Source organism: Cuculus canorus, chromosome 13 (genome assembly GCF_017976375.1).
Source record: "Cuculus canorus isolate bCucCan1 chromosome 13, bCucCan1.pri, whole genome shotgun sequence".
Classification (NCBI taxonomy): domain Eukaryota; kingdom Metazoa; phylum Chordata; class Aves; order Cuculiformes; family Cuculidae; genus Cuculus; species Cuculus canorus.
The window spans coordinates 20,642,323-20,657,275 of NC_071413.1; the positions used below are offsets into that span (position 1 = coordinate 20,642,323).

Here is a 14,953-nt window from a genome sequence, read left to right on the forward strand (position 1 = left end):
GTTCAGAAGTATTTTCAGCAACGTGGTTCCCAAGATAGTGAACTGTAACATCAGCCAGCCTCCACAAGTTTAATCTAAATGGCTCCTGAGAACAAAAGTTCAGATTGGAAAGAAGCTTTCAGCCCAAATGATCAAGGGATATAAAATAATACTCTGCATTGAACTTTAAACAAAGTTTCAAAGATATACAGAGGTTCTTAAATATTTTAATATTTAACAGGTTATAAGCTACTCTGCTCTCTTCCTTTCAACACCTTCCTTTCTTACCATTCTGCTTGAATGTCTCAATGTCAGGATCATAGAGATGCTTTTTTTCCAAGCCAAAACTTTGATCTCATAAACAGAATCCCAATTCCAAATTACTGGGCCAATTATGTTATGCCGAAGTGCTTACAACCATAGATCCATCTGCCAACAGACCAAAGATTACTAAGGTGGTGACAACATAATGCGATGTTGTTTAAAGTTATTCACAATGTACAACTCTTCAACCATAGGAAGGTTTTCACCTATTTCCATTTGCCCTAAGACACTTCAGAGAACACACTGGATAACACGGCCATCGTGGGCCAACAACCAGGAGGTACAGTGACAGAAGCACGGCTTCTCACCATCTCTTCTAGAAATCCAGGTTCAGCGCTCCTCCCGCTGTGTGCCAACACCACACAGCCCACCCGAGCTTGTCAGTGTTCTTATGTTTTATCAAAAGGCCTTTTGCAAGTATTCTAAGTTTAAGATACTGTGAACCCTAGTGAGTAAAACAGACATTAGAAGACAACATTTATTAAATAAATCTTTGAAGACATCACAAAGTCCTGATGGATTTCACTGGAATGTCTCAAAGGAAGAAAGTATTTGGGGAAATGACTTCGGGAAGAGCTGACAAAGAAAAGAATTTAAATCCCATCAGCACTTTCCCTAGCAGAACAAGTTTAGGCTATGTGGGTTGTTTTTTTTTTTTATAACAGGAGGCTGGAAGAGTTCATGAATGCCTGGAGGAGGTGAAGGAAATAAACTCCCCTGAAGTCTGTGGCTTCTTGTATGCTCCTCTCCTCTGTGTAGACCTTACCTGTGAGCTGCTCCAAGAAAGGAAGCCAACATAGCCTCAGAGCACATGAAAGGGGTTGGATGTGGACAAGCTCAAGCCACGCTGCTGAGCAGCTGAGCTAGAACAAACTCTGCATTATTCCCGGGAAGCTTGCCCTGTCGACTGCTGCTCCACCTACAATCACAGATGACAGCATTATCAGTGATGGTTCGACGTATGCTCCGTGCCTGCCGAAGCACAGGAAAAGGGTCAGATGTGAAAATACAAAACACAGTGAGGCTCTGTTTGTGTTCTGCTAGGAAAGTGCAGAATCACATCCCTCCTACAACTACTATTTTGCACATATACTTCTAATTAAGGCTATTAACAATAACACTAGAAGGAGCACATAGCTTCAGAGCTGTGAGTCAGTTGAGGGAAAAGTATGCTCCTCAGTATCACACCTTCCCAGATGATGCTGTCATCTGCCATCACTGGGATTCCTAGAGCAAAGCGCTCACCACAGGAGTCCCATTCCGGCATTCAGTCTAATAAGCCTGCAGGGAAGACTTACACCATAACTAGTGTTTCAGCTTTTTCTTTTTTAGCTTTAAAAAAACAATGTTGCTTCATACAACTAATCAGAAACAAAATAAGTGAAGATAACTGCTGGTGGCTGCCTGGAAGCCTTCAGTTAAAAAAGTGATGTTACCACATTCACAAGATCTTGGACTTCTGCTGCAGATAGTGACTCAAATAGCTCTGTTTTCTAGCAGGAACTGCTGTTAAGTATTTTCAAACTCTACTTCCCTCCAGTAAGCCCTGACCTGTTATCCTGCTGAATCCTTCCCTGAGAAGCAGACAGTTGCCAAAAACTCTTTTCACTGCTTTAAGCAGGACAAAACAGATCACAGAATCACAGAATAGTTTAGGTTCGAAGGGACCTTAAAGATCATCCTGTTCCAAGCCCCTGCTATGGACAGGGACACCTCCCACTGGATTGGGGGCTCCAAGGCCCCGTCCAGCCTGCCCTTGAACACCTCCAGGGATGGGGCAGCCACAGCTTCCCTGGGCAACCTGGGACAGGGCTTCACTGCTCTCATTGTGAAGAAATTCCTCCTGATGTCTAGTCTAAATCCATCCCTTTCCAGGTTATACCTATTCCCCCTTGTCCTGTCACTCCAAGCCTTTGTAAACACCCCTCCCCAGCTTTCCTATAGCCCCTTCAGGTACTGGAAAGTCACTATAAGGTCTCCTCAGAGCCTTCTCTTCTCCAGGCTGAACAACCCCAGCTCTCTCAGCCTGTCCTCGTATGGAAGGTGTTCCAGCTCTCAGATCATCTTCGTAGCCTCCTCTGGACCCGTTCCAACAGCTCCATCTCCTTCTTCTGTTGAGGATTCCAGAACTGGACACAATACTCTAGATGAGGTCTCAAGGTTGCCATAAGAAATCTTAAGGTTGCCAGAAGGAATCTCCCATTCAAACCACACTTGCACCATATTGAGCTCCTCCAGTTCCACACAGCCTGAAAAGATTTTCTTGTATGTTGTTCTACGCTGCTCACTAAGAACACAGCTCTGGTTGCCAACTATAACACACAGCTCAAAGACTTTTCCAAACTTCTCTAATGACAGCACCTGCAATGTAAGCATGTTACTGAAAAGCAGACCAAGCCTTTGGTCTGAAGGCAGGTGGCAAGGAAGACTGCATCAACGCATTCCTTGATTATGCAAAGTCGACTCTCCACACCTCAGTAAGATAAGACATGTCATTACGAATTCGAATAGCTGCGTCACAGCGAGATCCAGCACCACATCCCTCACGCATCTGAAATATCAACACACCAAAAGTACAACGCTCCTACTATCAGTTCAAAAGCAACAACGAAAAAAAGCAGCAGAGTCAATGTGACATGGGAATAGCCAAATAAAATGCCCGACAAATGAAACTCACGGTCAACAGTTCTCTCCACCTGCATTTACTCTGGACCTTGTATCAATGGAGAACAGAGCTCGATCGGCCTGTCTGAAGTCACCACAAGGATCACGTTAAAATAGATGTGTTTAAATCACCTTGGACGTGGTTCAAGAATTGCAGTTGCACAAACCATTCAGTCTGTAAATTATGACAGCTGCGGTGCTACAGTGAATTTACTTGAAGGCGGTTAGTTTTTCTGATTTTATGACATATGTAGATAGGCCACAGGCATTGACAGATGTAAAAAAAATAAATTTGAAAATGAAACAACTTACTGTAAACTTCTTCAAGATCTTATTCAACTGAGTTGAGAACAGCGTAACAAAAGTTGACTTGGCTCAAATCAGGCCTGGACAGTTACAGAAAGTCTACAAGCCAAGCAAGTCTGGCAGTCTTTTTCCCTCGATTCTATAAAAACTGTCTGTAGGGCAATTACTTCAACACTTACAAGAATGCTGCTCTGCTGAGTTTGTTATGCAGTTCACTTGGGGGAAAAGCATTTTACCCGGCACTACCAGGACACTCTAGAAAAGAAAGTCTCAATTAGCAAACTACTGAGCCGGATGAAGGCTGCTGAGCCTCCTATTGAGATTCAAGAGATCCAGACAGCAAACTTGCCACCAGATTAAGCTAGGCATTATTTTTTAAACAAAAGCCAGCACATTTGCCTGGATGATTTTGCATAGCAGGGCTGGAATAACTATTTGCTATTAACCCACCCTGTTACATGTAAGTGTTTAATTATAGCAACATAACCAGCTGCATTCTCTAGAAGATACCCAGAACTCCTAAGAATCAAATAAGGAAACTACAATAAGTTTTTCACAGAAGAGCACACAGTTCTACCACTAAGTGCAAAAGACTAAAATACTTCAGGTCTGTAGAGAAACCACCAATACTTCTCACATTTAAATACTATCTTTTCGTCACCTCGTCCCTTCCTATGCATTGTTTCAGGCAAAGAAGCAAATAGTAACAAATGCAGCAACTAAACATTCATGTCCTGCATGATTAATGTTCATTTATGTCTATGTTCATATTGTCACCTGGATAAAGGGACATTGGCTGTGCATCACTCATCTTAAGCCACAGCGCTGACAGTAATAGAGACATCAAACATCCCATCTGAGTCAGAGCTAAATTTTAAACATTATAGCCAAGGAATGCATTTTAATGCCATGTGCGAAATCTAAGGTAGCAAAGCTGAGAGCTACAAGACACACCTACCCAAAGGAAAAAATAAAATAAATTCAGGCACTACACCCTCGAAAAGACAGTGCTGAGAAAACAAGAGTCCTCTTCAACCACTGAAGGAAGCCCCTCAGCTCTGAACTGCAGACATTCAATCACCAGTATGCCAGGAAGCAGTTTTTAATCAATGTCACCTCTGCTCAAAAGTACAACAGTACTGGGTTTTTATACACTGTCTGGATGAAGGGAAGTTGCAGCTATGCTACAAGTCAGTACCTGAGGAAGGGAGGATCTTTTCTAGTCAGCTAACACGCTGTTACAGACACTGATAAACTGAACATCCAGAAAATCATAGAAGCACTTGGTTGGAAAAGGCCTTTGAGATCATCAAGCCCAACGGTACCTGTCCTCTACTTAACCATATCCCTGAGCACCACATCCACATGTCTTTCAAATACCTCCGGAGATGGTGACTCCACCGCTGCCCTGAGCAGCCTCTGCCAGTGCCCAAGAACCCTCTCGGTGTAGAAATTTTTCCTAATACCCAATCTAAACCTCTCTTGGTGCAACTTGAGGCCATTTCCTCTTGTCCTATCACTTGGGAGTAGAGACCAACACCTCCTTGCTACAACCTCCTCTCGGGCAGTTGTAGACAGTGATAAGGTCTCCCCTCAGCCGCCTTCTCTCCAGGCTCTCAGCTGCCTCCCATAAAGCGTGTTCTCCAGCCCCTTCACCAGCTTCATTGCCCTTCTAAACAAAAGCACCCCATGATGACACAAATGATCAGCTAACTGAACTGAATTTTTTTAATGCCATAGCAACCAACTTCGGACCTCGAAACTAAATTAGTCAGAAGATCAAAAAACTATTTTCAGGCAAGACATCAAATAAAAAGGCGATTACCTAGACCTTTCATTCATCCAGTTCTTTGGGGTTTATTGTTACAAAGAATATACACAAAGCTTTTTCAAAAGTAAGCATACATTTTCAAAAGGCAAAACTAAGCAGAGCCTACTGAGAAAAGTGGCGCCAACACGCAAGAAAGCTACATCACAAAGAATATCTAAAAATTATCTCTATATTAGAAAATAAAGACAACACATAATCTGTGTAGAATAACCTCTCCTCAAATCACTCTGTTCCAACCACGACAACCCAGCAGAGCTGGAAAGATTTCTATCCTCCAGAATGAGGGAGGCACGGCTGCAAGCAGGGAACGCACAGCCCAGCTGTGCCTGTCTCCTGTCACAACCCACCCAGCCTCCGCTTGTCGAAACATTCAGCTCCTTGGCTCGGAAAAACGCCTCCCCATAACCAGACCTCTGGATAACACGGCTTCCCTGGCCCATCCTGAGCCAAGCACAGCCTGCATCAAATTTTACTTCTCCCCTCGTACTGCCATTCCTTCTCTCAGCTGCAGCAGGCCCGGAATGCCAGCTTACCAGAGGAAGCAGACTTGGAGATAATCCCTTTTATTAAGCCAAACATACATAACCAGCCACCGCAAGTATCAGCATGCCAAGAAATGCAAAAAACTTAACAAAAACCCCAAACCACCCATCACCAAAACCACAAAAATAACTCCCTCAGATCTGCAGAAGTGCAGCAACTGTTAAGATCAGAACACGGAAAACGAAGAACCTGTGCTTAACACTCTGTTCACAAGACAGCAGGTCCAGGACATAGTAGGAGAGCCCACCTCACCCTCCATAGCTCACATACGGCCTCAGTAAGATGAAAAGCGCACTTTTAAATATCGCTGCATCCCGAGATGAAGCCGCCAGAGGCTGATGCCAAAGTAACAAACATAAACACAAATTAGACTTTGAAAGTGCATTTAGAATTTTACTTTGAGACTTAACTACAAAAGCCAGGAGGAAATTGGGCTTATGCTGAACACAAGGAAAAACAAGAACTTTGGAATAAAAATGCATCTAGTCTCAGTTAAGAAACCAAGCCTCAGGAGAAGCTTCAGAGAGTGTTCCAGCCTTGTCTCCATCATTTTCTTTTGTTGCTCATATAGTTTTTTCAAAACTTAATCATCTCAATCCCTTCCTCCTAAGACCGACCCCTCCCTTCCATTGATTTTTCATTGAGCCATCATCCATTTTATGAATTTTAGAAGCAGGAGGGACCAGCCTTAACCATTCAAATAATTTGCATCTGCCACCAACCAGTCTAAATTCTTCATTAAATTCAGTTTGAGACAGAATGTTCTCTGGAAATTTCCAACACAGATGCACAGGTTTCAACTCGTATAAAGTCTAGCATCCACTTCCAGCCCAATAATTAACTCAATTTAAGATCGCAACACATTTTTACTTTAAGTTAGCTCAACTTCAACTACAGGTAAGAATTCTCTTTTTATTTTTAAGGATGTAAGAGTTTCTCAACTCTCGTGCCCTGTACAGGTGGCTTTGAATCATCACCAGGTCAATATCCCTTAGAAAAAAGGGAGAGTGTAAGTAAAGCCTTTGGCAAGGCTTAAGGTACATTTTCCAGGTTTCTGATCACTGCCTTTAAAAAAAAAAACCCTTTGCGTGTCAGTATCTGAACCAGATGATAATGCTGTAGGCACTGTAAGAGCATCACCAGAATACTAACTGCCTACTCCTTTGCAATAGTAATGAGTAGAAAACCAGAACAGCCTCTGTCCCACCACTACACACTTATCACCCCAAGAAACAGGCAGTTCCCGTTGAAAAGGGCTCACCTGAAAGGCAGGGAGAATGCTGACAGGTCTCATTGGACAAAAATAAACTACAGGCACCAAAGGAGATGGCCAACTCGGCAAACGGTAAGATTTCACTATTTGCCTTTTTTAAAATCCAGCCCATCCTCATGCCGTGTTTATCCACAGCCTCAATTCCTCACAGCTCCGGACAGGGAAACAGCATATTTGCTGCCACAGCCTGGGCTTCTCAAAAAGGTACTTTAAATGCCAGCCTTCCCCTGTGCATGGGAAAGCTTCAAGAGACGGAAATAACGAGACTGTGTGCTCAAATATGAGATAATGTCGCATGTTGAAGCAAAACGAAACCTTTCCCCTTCAACTCAATAAATTACAGAGATAAGAGGGGAAAACATAAAATAAATAGAGCTACTGTGACAGATTGCGCTTACCTGCTTCAATGCAACCAAAAACTCCAGAGAGGCCTTCACGTTTCCAGCCCCTTTATCAGGAAGGCAGGAAAACCAGAGAAGAAGCACCGGGACTGAGCACACACAACCTTTCCTACAATCACAGTATTACCAAGAGAGATGAAGACTCCAAGCACACATTATTGCCTGGTTTCTCTTTTTCCATCTCTAATCTTAACACTTGGGTAATTTCGCCAGCAGTATTCTATCAGACCCCTTAAAGAGCTCAGGTACACACAGAGGGAGGCATAAAACTTATATGGAAGAAACATGCCAGTTCCCAAACCATTTCCTCGTCTGCAAGTCACAGCAAGTGATTTTTCCTGGTCTTTTACACTGATTATGCATCTGAAACAACAGAAAAAAAACCCTATTCATAAAACACACAGCTTTTAAAGATTAACTTGTTTTGTTCTTAACCAATCCTCAACATTAAGAAAGCCTTATTTTTCCCAGAAAGCAGAGCACTCAAGCTCAATTATGCTGTCCCTGCATAAAGGTGCTACCAAAGAAATGGAATGAGTCAGGATGAAGAAAGTAGTATGAGGCCAAAACTTTGACCTCTAAGCCCGACTTCACCCAAACCGTTTGATCCTAGAAAACTTATTTAGTCTATAATGCATTAGCATGACACACATGGAATATATATGCTTAAATATTGCATAATCTTTACCAGCACAATGCAAGTACAGCTCAACAATTATGACATCAAGATAATTCACGGATTAATCAGACCTAAGGTTGTTTTAGCATTAAAATTATGCTCACTAATAAGTCAGAAGAGCGCGCTACACTGGTTATGATATTTTCATACCTGCTGATGTTTCCTACCTCGAATTCAACAACTCGGTCATGCTTTAAATGCAAATCATCATTAATCATGCAAATTTTTTTACCTAGCAAATATATTAATATTTCATAGGTTTATTTATACTATAACTACCATAAAAATTAGTTTAATAAGCAGCCCATAAAAAGTGCTTAAAGGCCACAGTCAGTGTTGAATGAAACACAAGCTCTTTAGTATCTCTAGAAACAGAACAGTTTGAAGAAATCAGCGCTTTAAACCACATCTTTGAAAGTCAGAACTATACACCACCCCTGCTGTACTTTTTTAATATTTTAGCATAAGTTTATTCAGGTAACAATTAAAACGTTGATGACAAAATTTAAGTGACTCAAAACAATGATGTATCCACTGCACAAATAATTTTAACTAGAAGGAAATTAATTCATCTGGAAAACACACAAGATCTGCTTTTGATTCCACTTTCTGGTTATAGTCAAATATGTTTAAGCTGAACGGCTGAGACCACTACTTCCTCTAACTATGGAGCATCCTTGCCAATCTTCTGTTGTGAAAGTAAAGTTGAAAAGCATGACCGCCCCTTGCTTTCTACCTTTCAAACAGCTGAACAACCTGAAACGCAGAAGAGTTCTGCACCTGCAGAAGCGGACTTGGCAATATGTCAATGAAGCTTTTCATTCACTTGGTGGAAAATCAGTGGTGAAGTACTACAAACCAGGTCAGGGGTCCGACTTTTTTAAAAAAGAATTCCAGAAATATGCGCTGCTTAAATATCCACATCGATAACACTTTAAGTTGTCGGTCTACAAGGCGATTCTTGAAACCAAAACTTCAAAAATTAGGACTTGGGGGTTTAGGTAATTTTTCTTTTTTACTATTTTCTTTTGTTCCAAATTATTCCTTGTGGAATATTTGTATTAAACAGCTTCTCTCAACATTCACTCTACTAGCCAGGCTCCTGTACCAGTCAACTACAGACTCAACATTCCTGTCCTTTAGATACAGAACCACCCAGCAAAGACAAAGGAGGACTTAACTTTAAACATCCACAATAACAAACCAGCAGATACTGAAATAACGTAATTGCACTCACACTGGCTAACAAAGCAAACACATCCTCTCTCCTCTATACTTTACAGACTCAAAAGAAAAGTTTCAAGTAGTTGTTTCCCCTGGTTATCCAAATTTAAGAGTGCCCTAGTTTTTCTGTGCCACATTAAGAAGAAGAAAAAAAACAACTGATAATGTTAACAGCTTTTAGCTACACTCCCAATTTCAAACTGAAAGTTTCTCCACTTCTGGAGGAATACTCCTTATGAGAAAAGTAAGATCTTCTTATAGACATATGGGAAAAGGGTTGCTTCTGCAGCCAGAGCGTATCTAAAAAATCTTACCTGCCACTTGTAGCAAAGCAGTGTTCAAATACTGTCCTCACCCACACCAACACGCACAGAGAACCCCCTGAACCTGCCATTTTCTACAGCCCAACTTTTTTTAACCAGGCTCAGGTAACTTACACCAGTTCGAATCCATTTCAAAACATAATTGTCGCTTTTCTGCTTTTGTCCAAACAAGCCGTCAGATGCGCTAGGGTCAAAACTCAAAAGTTATACCAGTGACAGTAACAGCTAACATGCCACTTATTTCCTCTGCCTTCACCTCCAATTCCAAGGAAACATCCGAGGCAACTTCTGACCCTGTTCTCTATGACCCAATGTTTACAGCTCAGAGTCTAAATATCCAGAGTTAAACTGGAGGGATAGATAGAAGTCAGTTATTCTAGCTGATTTCTCAGAGCAGCTCTCCAGGAAGTCATTTTTACAGCAGCACACAGCCCATCGCAGCTGTGTTCAGGCAGGCAAACTGTCGAGCCTAAGACCAGCTGACACTGCTTTTTACAGGCTGACAGACAAATAAGGACAAGGCTGCAGACAGGCACCTTCAGCGAGAAAACTCAATCCAAACCAACCCTGAGACGTCCTATTGATGCCTGGGACGTCACCCCAGGAAAAGATTCACCTTCAGCACTGGATTTCAGAGGGCATTACAGCTAGACAAGACCAACAGCCAGGGCTGGCTTTGAGAGAGGAGAAGGAAAACCACAAGGAAGATGTGATATTCAAAAGATAAAGGAGTTATCACAAGACACGCAGACCAATGTCAGGGCTTGTACTGGCTGAAAACGAAGTGTGATGCAAGGCGTCCCTTCAGCTTTTGGTTCTCCCTGCACACCCCTGTGCCCTAACCCTGTGTCCACCTGGCTCGGAGTTTAATGACAAAACTATTCCAGCAAAAAGCTGATAAAGTAGATGATAACAAGGTAAAATGGCAGAAAACCAATAAGCACTGGAACTATGGAGAGAAGGGAGGGGCTGCACCGCTGGAAAGAAAAGAACAAGATCTTGCCTTTTTGTCAGGCTCCTCCTGTGCCACCTCCTCCCAGTGCAGCTTCTGAGATCCTCTCAGAGAGACTGCCTCCTTGACAGGGGCTCCAAGAGGTCTCAGACAAGTAGAGGAAACAGCAAGGGACAAGTTATGCATAAAGCAAATATCAGAGTATTTTATAACGCTGGGAGACGTTGCAGCAGGACTCATTTAAAATGACTACTATGAGTGTCTTACTGAACTACCTGCCCAAAATTAGAACACAAAATAAGATAAAAATCCTAATTATTTTCGGATTTTAAACCAGGAAGTAATTGCTGGCACTTACTGGTCCAAGACTCCCCTCCATGAGCATACCCATTAAGTCACTGCCATCTGCTGTCTCTGCAATACGGATGAGAAGCCAGCACGGGGTTTTCCTGACCGCATTCCCACTTGGTAAAACACCATTAAAACTGCCCCAGCCTGACATTCCTGGACTTCACAGAAGAGAAACCAAGAACTAAACAGACCTCGATAGCAAAAGAGCTCAAAGACACTTCCCCCAAAGGCTGTTTCAAACTGCACAAGAACAGGGAATGAAAAGACAGAGATAGAAAAGGCTCTGAGGTGGCAACTTGGTTTTCACTTGAGCCAGACTTAAACATCTCAGGACAGATGTCTGAGACTGATGGATCGCCGCAGCCAGCCTCCAACCTCCCCATGTAAACTAAGCCAGGTCTAGACTGTTTATCTAGTTTGATACAAGCGCAAGCGGGCACTGGACACCAGCCACCGCTGCAGCTGGGCTTCACACCAAGGTGGGAACCTCGGCCTGAAAGAAGTTGCCTCCTCGCTGCCTCTACCAGCCCAGCACTTGCCTAACCACTGCGTGGCAGGACCCCCTCCCAGAGCTCTGAGAGCAGAACAATGCTTCAAAGCAACAGAGCAGAAACAAAGCCACCCTGACAAGTCCCCTCCAGCGTCAGCGAGCAGCTCCTCTCCCGGCTCTGGCCTTCACATGGGGCAGGAAGCACAAGCAAAGCCCGCTCTGTGAAACAGAAATCCAGGTGGTAAAGGAGCAGCAAGGCAAGGGGTAAAAGATTGATGCACGGGATAAAAGAGCAGCAATACATGGGGTAAAAGAGCAGTGCATGAGGTGAAGCAGCAGTGCATGGGGTAAAAAAAAGCAACATCAGCACACAGGGTAAAGTGATGATGCACAAGATAAAGCAGCAATGCACAGGGTAAGAGAGCCGCAGTACATGGGGCAAGAGAGAAACGCATGGGGTCAAAGAGGAGCAGTGCATGATGTGAAGCAGTAAGACGTGGGGTAAAACAGCAGCGCATGGGGTAAAAGAACAGCAGTGCACGAAATAAAGCACTGATGCATGGGGCAAGAGAGCAGCGATGCTCAGGATAAAGCAGCAATGCAAGGGGTAGAAAAGCAGTGATACGTGAAATAAAGCAGTGATACGTGGGGTAAGCGCAATGAATGGGATAAAAGAGGAGCAGTGCATGATATGAAGCAGTAATACATGGCGTAAAGCAGCAGCGGCACATGGGGCAAGAAAGCAGCAATGGACAGGGTAAAGTAGCAGCGCATGGGGGCAAGAGAGCAGTGATGCCCAGAATAAAGCAGCGACGCAAGGGGTAAAAAAGTAGCGATGCACAGGGCTACGGAGCAGTGATGCACGGGGCAAAGCAGCAGCAGCGCACGGGGTAAGAGGGCAGCGATTCACAAAATAAAGCAGTGATGCACGGGGCAAGAGAGCAGCGGTGCAGAGGGTAAAGCAGCGACGTAAGGGGTAAAAAGGAGCGATGCACGGGGCTGAGGAGCAGAGATACACGGGGGCAAGAGGGCAGCGATGCACGAGACAAAGCAGCAAGGCACGGGGTAAGAGAGCAATGCACGGCGCAAAAGAGGAGCAGCGCATGATATGAAGCATCGATGCACGAAGCAAAAGAGCAGCAATGGACAGGGTAAAGCAGCGGCGCAAAGGGCAAGAGAGCAGCGGCGCAGAGGGTAAAGCAGCGATGCAAGAGGTCAAAAAGCAGCGATGCACGGGGCTAAGGAGCAGTGATGCACGAGACAAAGCAGCAAGGCGCGGGGTAAGAGAGCAATGCACGGCGCAAAAGAGAAGCAGTGCATGATGTGAAGCAGTGATGCACGGGGCAAAGCAGCAGCAGCAGCGCACGAGATAAAGCAGCGGTGCCGCGGCCCTCACCTCGCGCACGTCCTGCAAGCACTCGAGCACGGCCAGGTTGTTGGCCCAGCTGTGCTTAGAGCAGAGCCGCACCACGTCCTCCCGGCACACCGCCTCCTCCGCCAGCTTCCAGCCGCCGGCCGCGGCGCCGCGGGGCCCGCGCGGGGCCTGCCCGGGCAGGGCGTTGGGCGCCATGGGGCCGTTGGCGGGGCCGGGGGCGGCGGGCGGCGCCGCCAGCGCCAGCAGCAGCAGCAGCGCGGGGCGCGGGCAGCGGCCCCGGACACGTCCGCACGGCGCCATCTTGAATCCGCCACCTCCGGCGCGCCGCCCGCCCGCCCCACGCCACGCACGCCGTATGCAGGGGAACGCGGCGTCTGACGTCACCGCGCCTCGGGACGCGCAGGGTGGGGGCGAGGTTTGTCCTGGTCACACCCCTGGCCCCTCGGGATGCTCCTCCTTCGCGGCGCTGGGGCGTGGCTTGTCCCGGTCCCGCGCCTGCGCCCTTGGCCTCGCCCGGCAAGATCTCGCCCCACCCTCATGCCCTGACCCCGCCTCCAGCCCCTCCCGGCCCCGCCCACGTCATGCCAGCGCCCACGTGATCACAGAGCCCCATGCCGCGGTCCCGCCCCCTTGCGAGCCTCGCCCAGTGCCTCCTGGCCCCGCCCACGCTCCCCCATTTGGCCCCGCCCACGGCCCCTCCTGATTCTGCCCCTCCCGACCCCGCTCCTCCCTGAGGCGGGTGAGGCGCCATGTTGGCCCGCGGCCGCCATTATAGCCCGCGGCGCCATCGCAGCTTCAGGGCTCCCCTTAGCCAGGCGGGGCCGCTCTGGAGGCACAGGACACGAAGAGCTGTGCCCACAGCGGCTCCCTCCCCTCCCGCAGCCAGTAGCCAGGCGGTGGGGGCAGCTTTTCCCCACAAAATGTCTGTGTTCACGCCTGTGAAGCGGTGCTGTCTCCCTCACAACAGCGCTGAGGAGAGCCCTTACAGGCGTGAGAAGGCCTTGGGTGCCCCGGGTGGCGAGGAAGCAGGGCTGGATGAGCCGGCAGGAAAGAAAAACCGGGGGCGTGTACAGAACAATGAAGAAAAAAATAGCAAAGAGCTGCTAAAGAAAACAAAAAACAGAATAAAATACTGGGGGGAAAAAAACCAATCTGTTCAATAAGAACCTTCTGGCAGCCAGGGTGCCCCTGGGCACAGGATTAGGGAACTGCGGCTTCCTTCCAGGGCAACAGGCGCAGGCGGATGCGGAGTTTAATGGAATCCAGAGCAGTTTGAGATTGAAGGGACCTTGAAGCCCATCCAGTCCTACACCCTGCATTCGGCAGGGACGCCTCCCACTGGATCAGGGTCTCCAGCCTCATCCAGCCTGGCCTTGAACCCCTCCAGGGATGGGGCAGCCACCGCTGCTCTGGGCAACCTGGGTCAGGGCCTCCCCACCCTCACAGGAAAATATTTCTTCCTAAGATCTCATCTCAATCTCCCGTCTTTCCGCTCAAAACCATTCCCCCTTGTCCGATCTCTGCACTCCCTGATCCAGAGCACCTCCCCAGCTTTTCTGGAGCCTCTTTCAAGTGCTGGAATCTGCTCTAAGGTCTCCTCTGAGCCTTCTCCAGACTGAACAACCCCAACTCTCTCAGCCTGTCCTCGTATGGGAGGTGCTCCAGCCCTTGCATCATCTTTGTGGCCTCCTCTGCACTCGCTCCAACAGCTCCTCCTGTGCTGAGGTGATGGATCACCTAAAAGCAGTGCCTGCAACCTCGCAGCCTCTGTGTAATGCTGTGCAGTCAGACCTCTCAATTTCACACTACAGAAATACCTGTCCAACTGTTGAGCCAGCAGCAGCGGGACACAGGGCCACCACCAACACAGCAAGCACAGCTTTTTGGGTGCCCTCTCTCTCTCTCCTAGCAGTAGGGTCTCATCAGGCCAGGCCACAGCACCATCCTGGGATAGATTTGCCCAAAAATCCCAGCTTTGCTTCCAACAGCAGGTGGAAAGGAGGGGTGGAGAGAGCCCCGTCTCAATCCTCTGCCTGGGTGATCCAAGAGCAGTTTTCCCAAGGATTTTTGCCTAGGTGCCAGGGCACTCCATGGGCTTGCCATGGTTCAATGAGCTGGGGTGAAGCAAGCAGAGCTGTAGGGCTTCTCTCTTCCTGCCCAGGCTGCCTTGTCCTGTCTAGGCAAAGCCCTTCTTTTGGAAATGCCACCAGACATCTTACCCAGAGGAAGAGCTTCTAG

The 14,953-nt window shown here is 46.7% G+C and overlaps 1 protein-coding gene across 1 annotated transcript in view; it reads right to left on the bottom strand.

The window, feature by feature from the left end:
- The window catches only part of GLG1 (golgi glycoprotein 1), an 89,788-nt gene extending 76,748 nt beyond the window's left edge, over window positions 1–13,040 (bottom strand). The window contains exon 1 of the mRNA XM_009569971.2: window positions 12,737–13,040. Coding sequence (XP_009568266.2) covers window positions 12,737–13,015 — 279 coding nt within the window. The 5' untranslated portion in view covers window positions 13,016–13,040. The remainder of the gene's footprint in view (window positions 1–12,736) is intronic.
- Window positions 13,041–14,953: the final 1,913 nt, after the last annotated feature.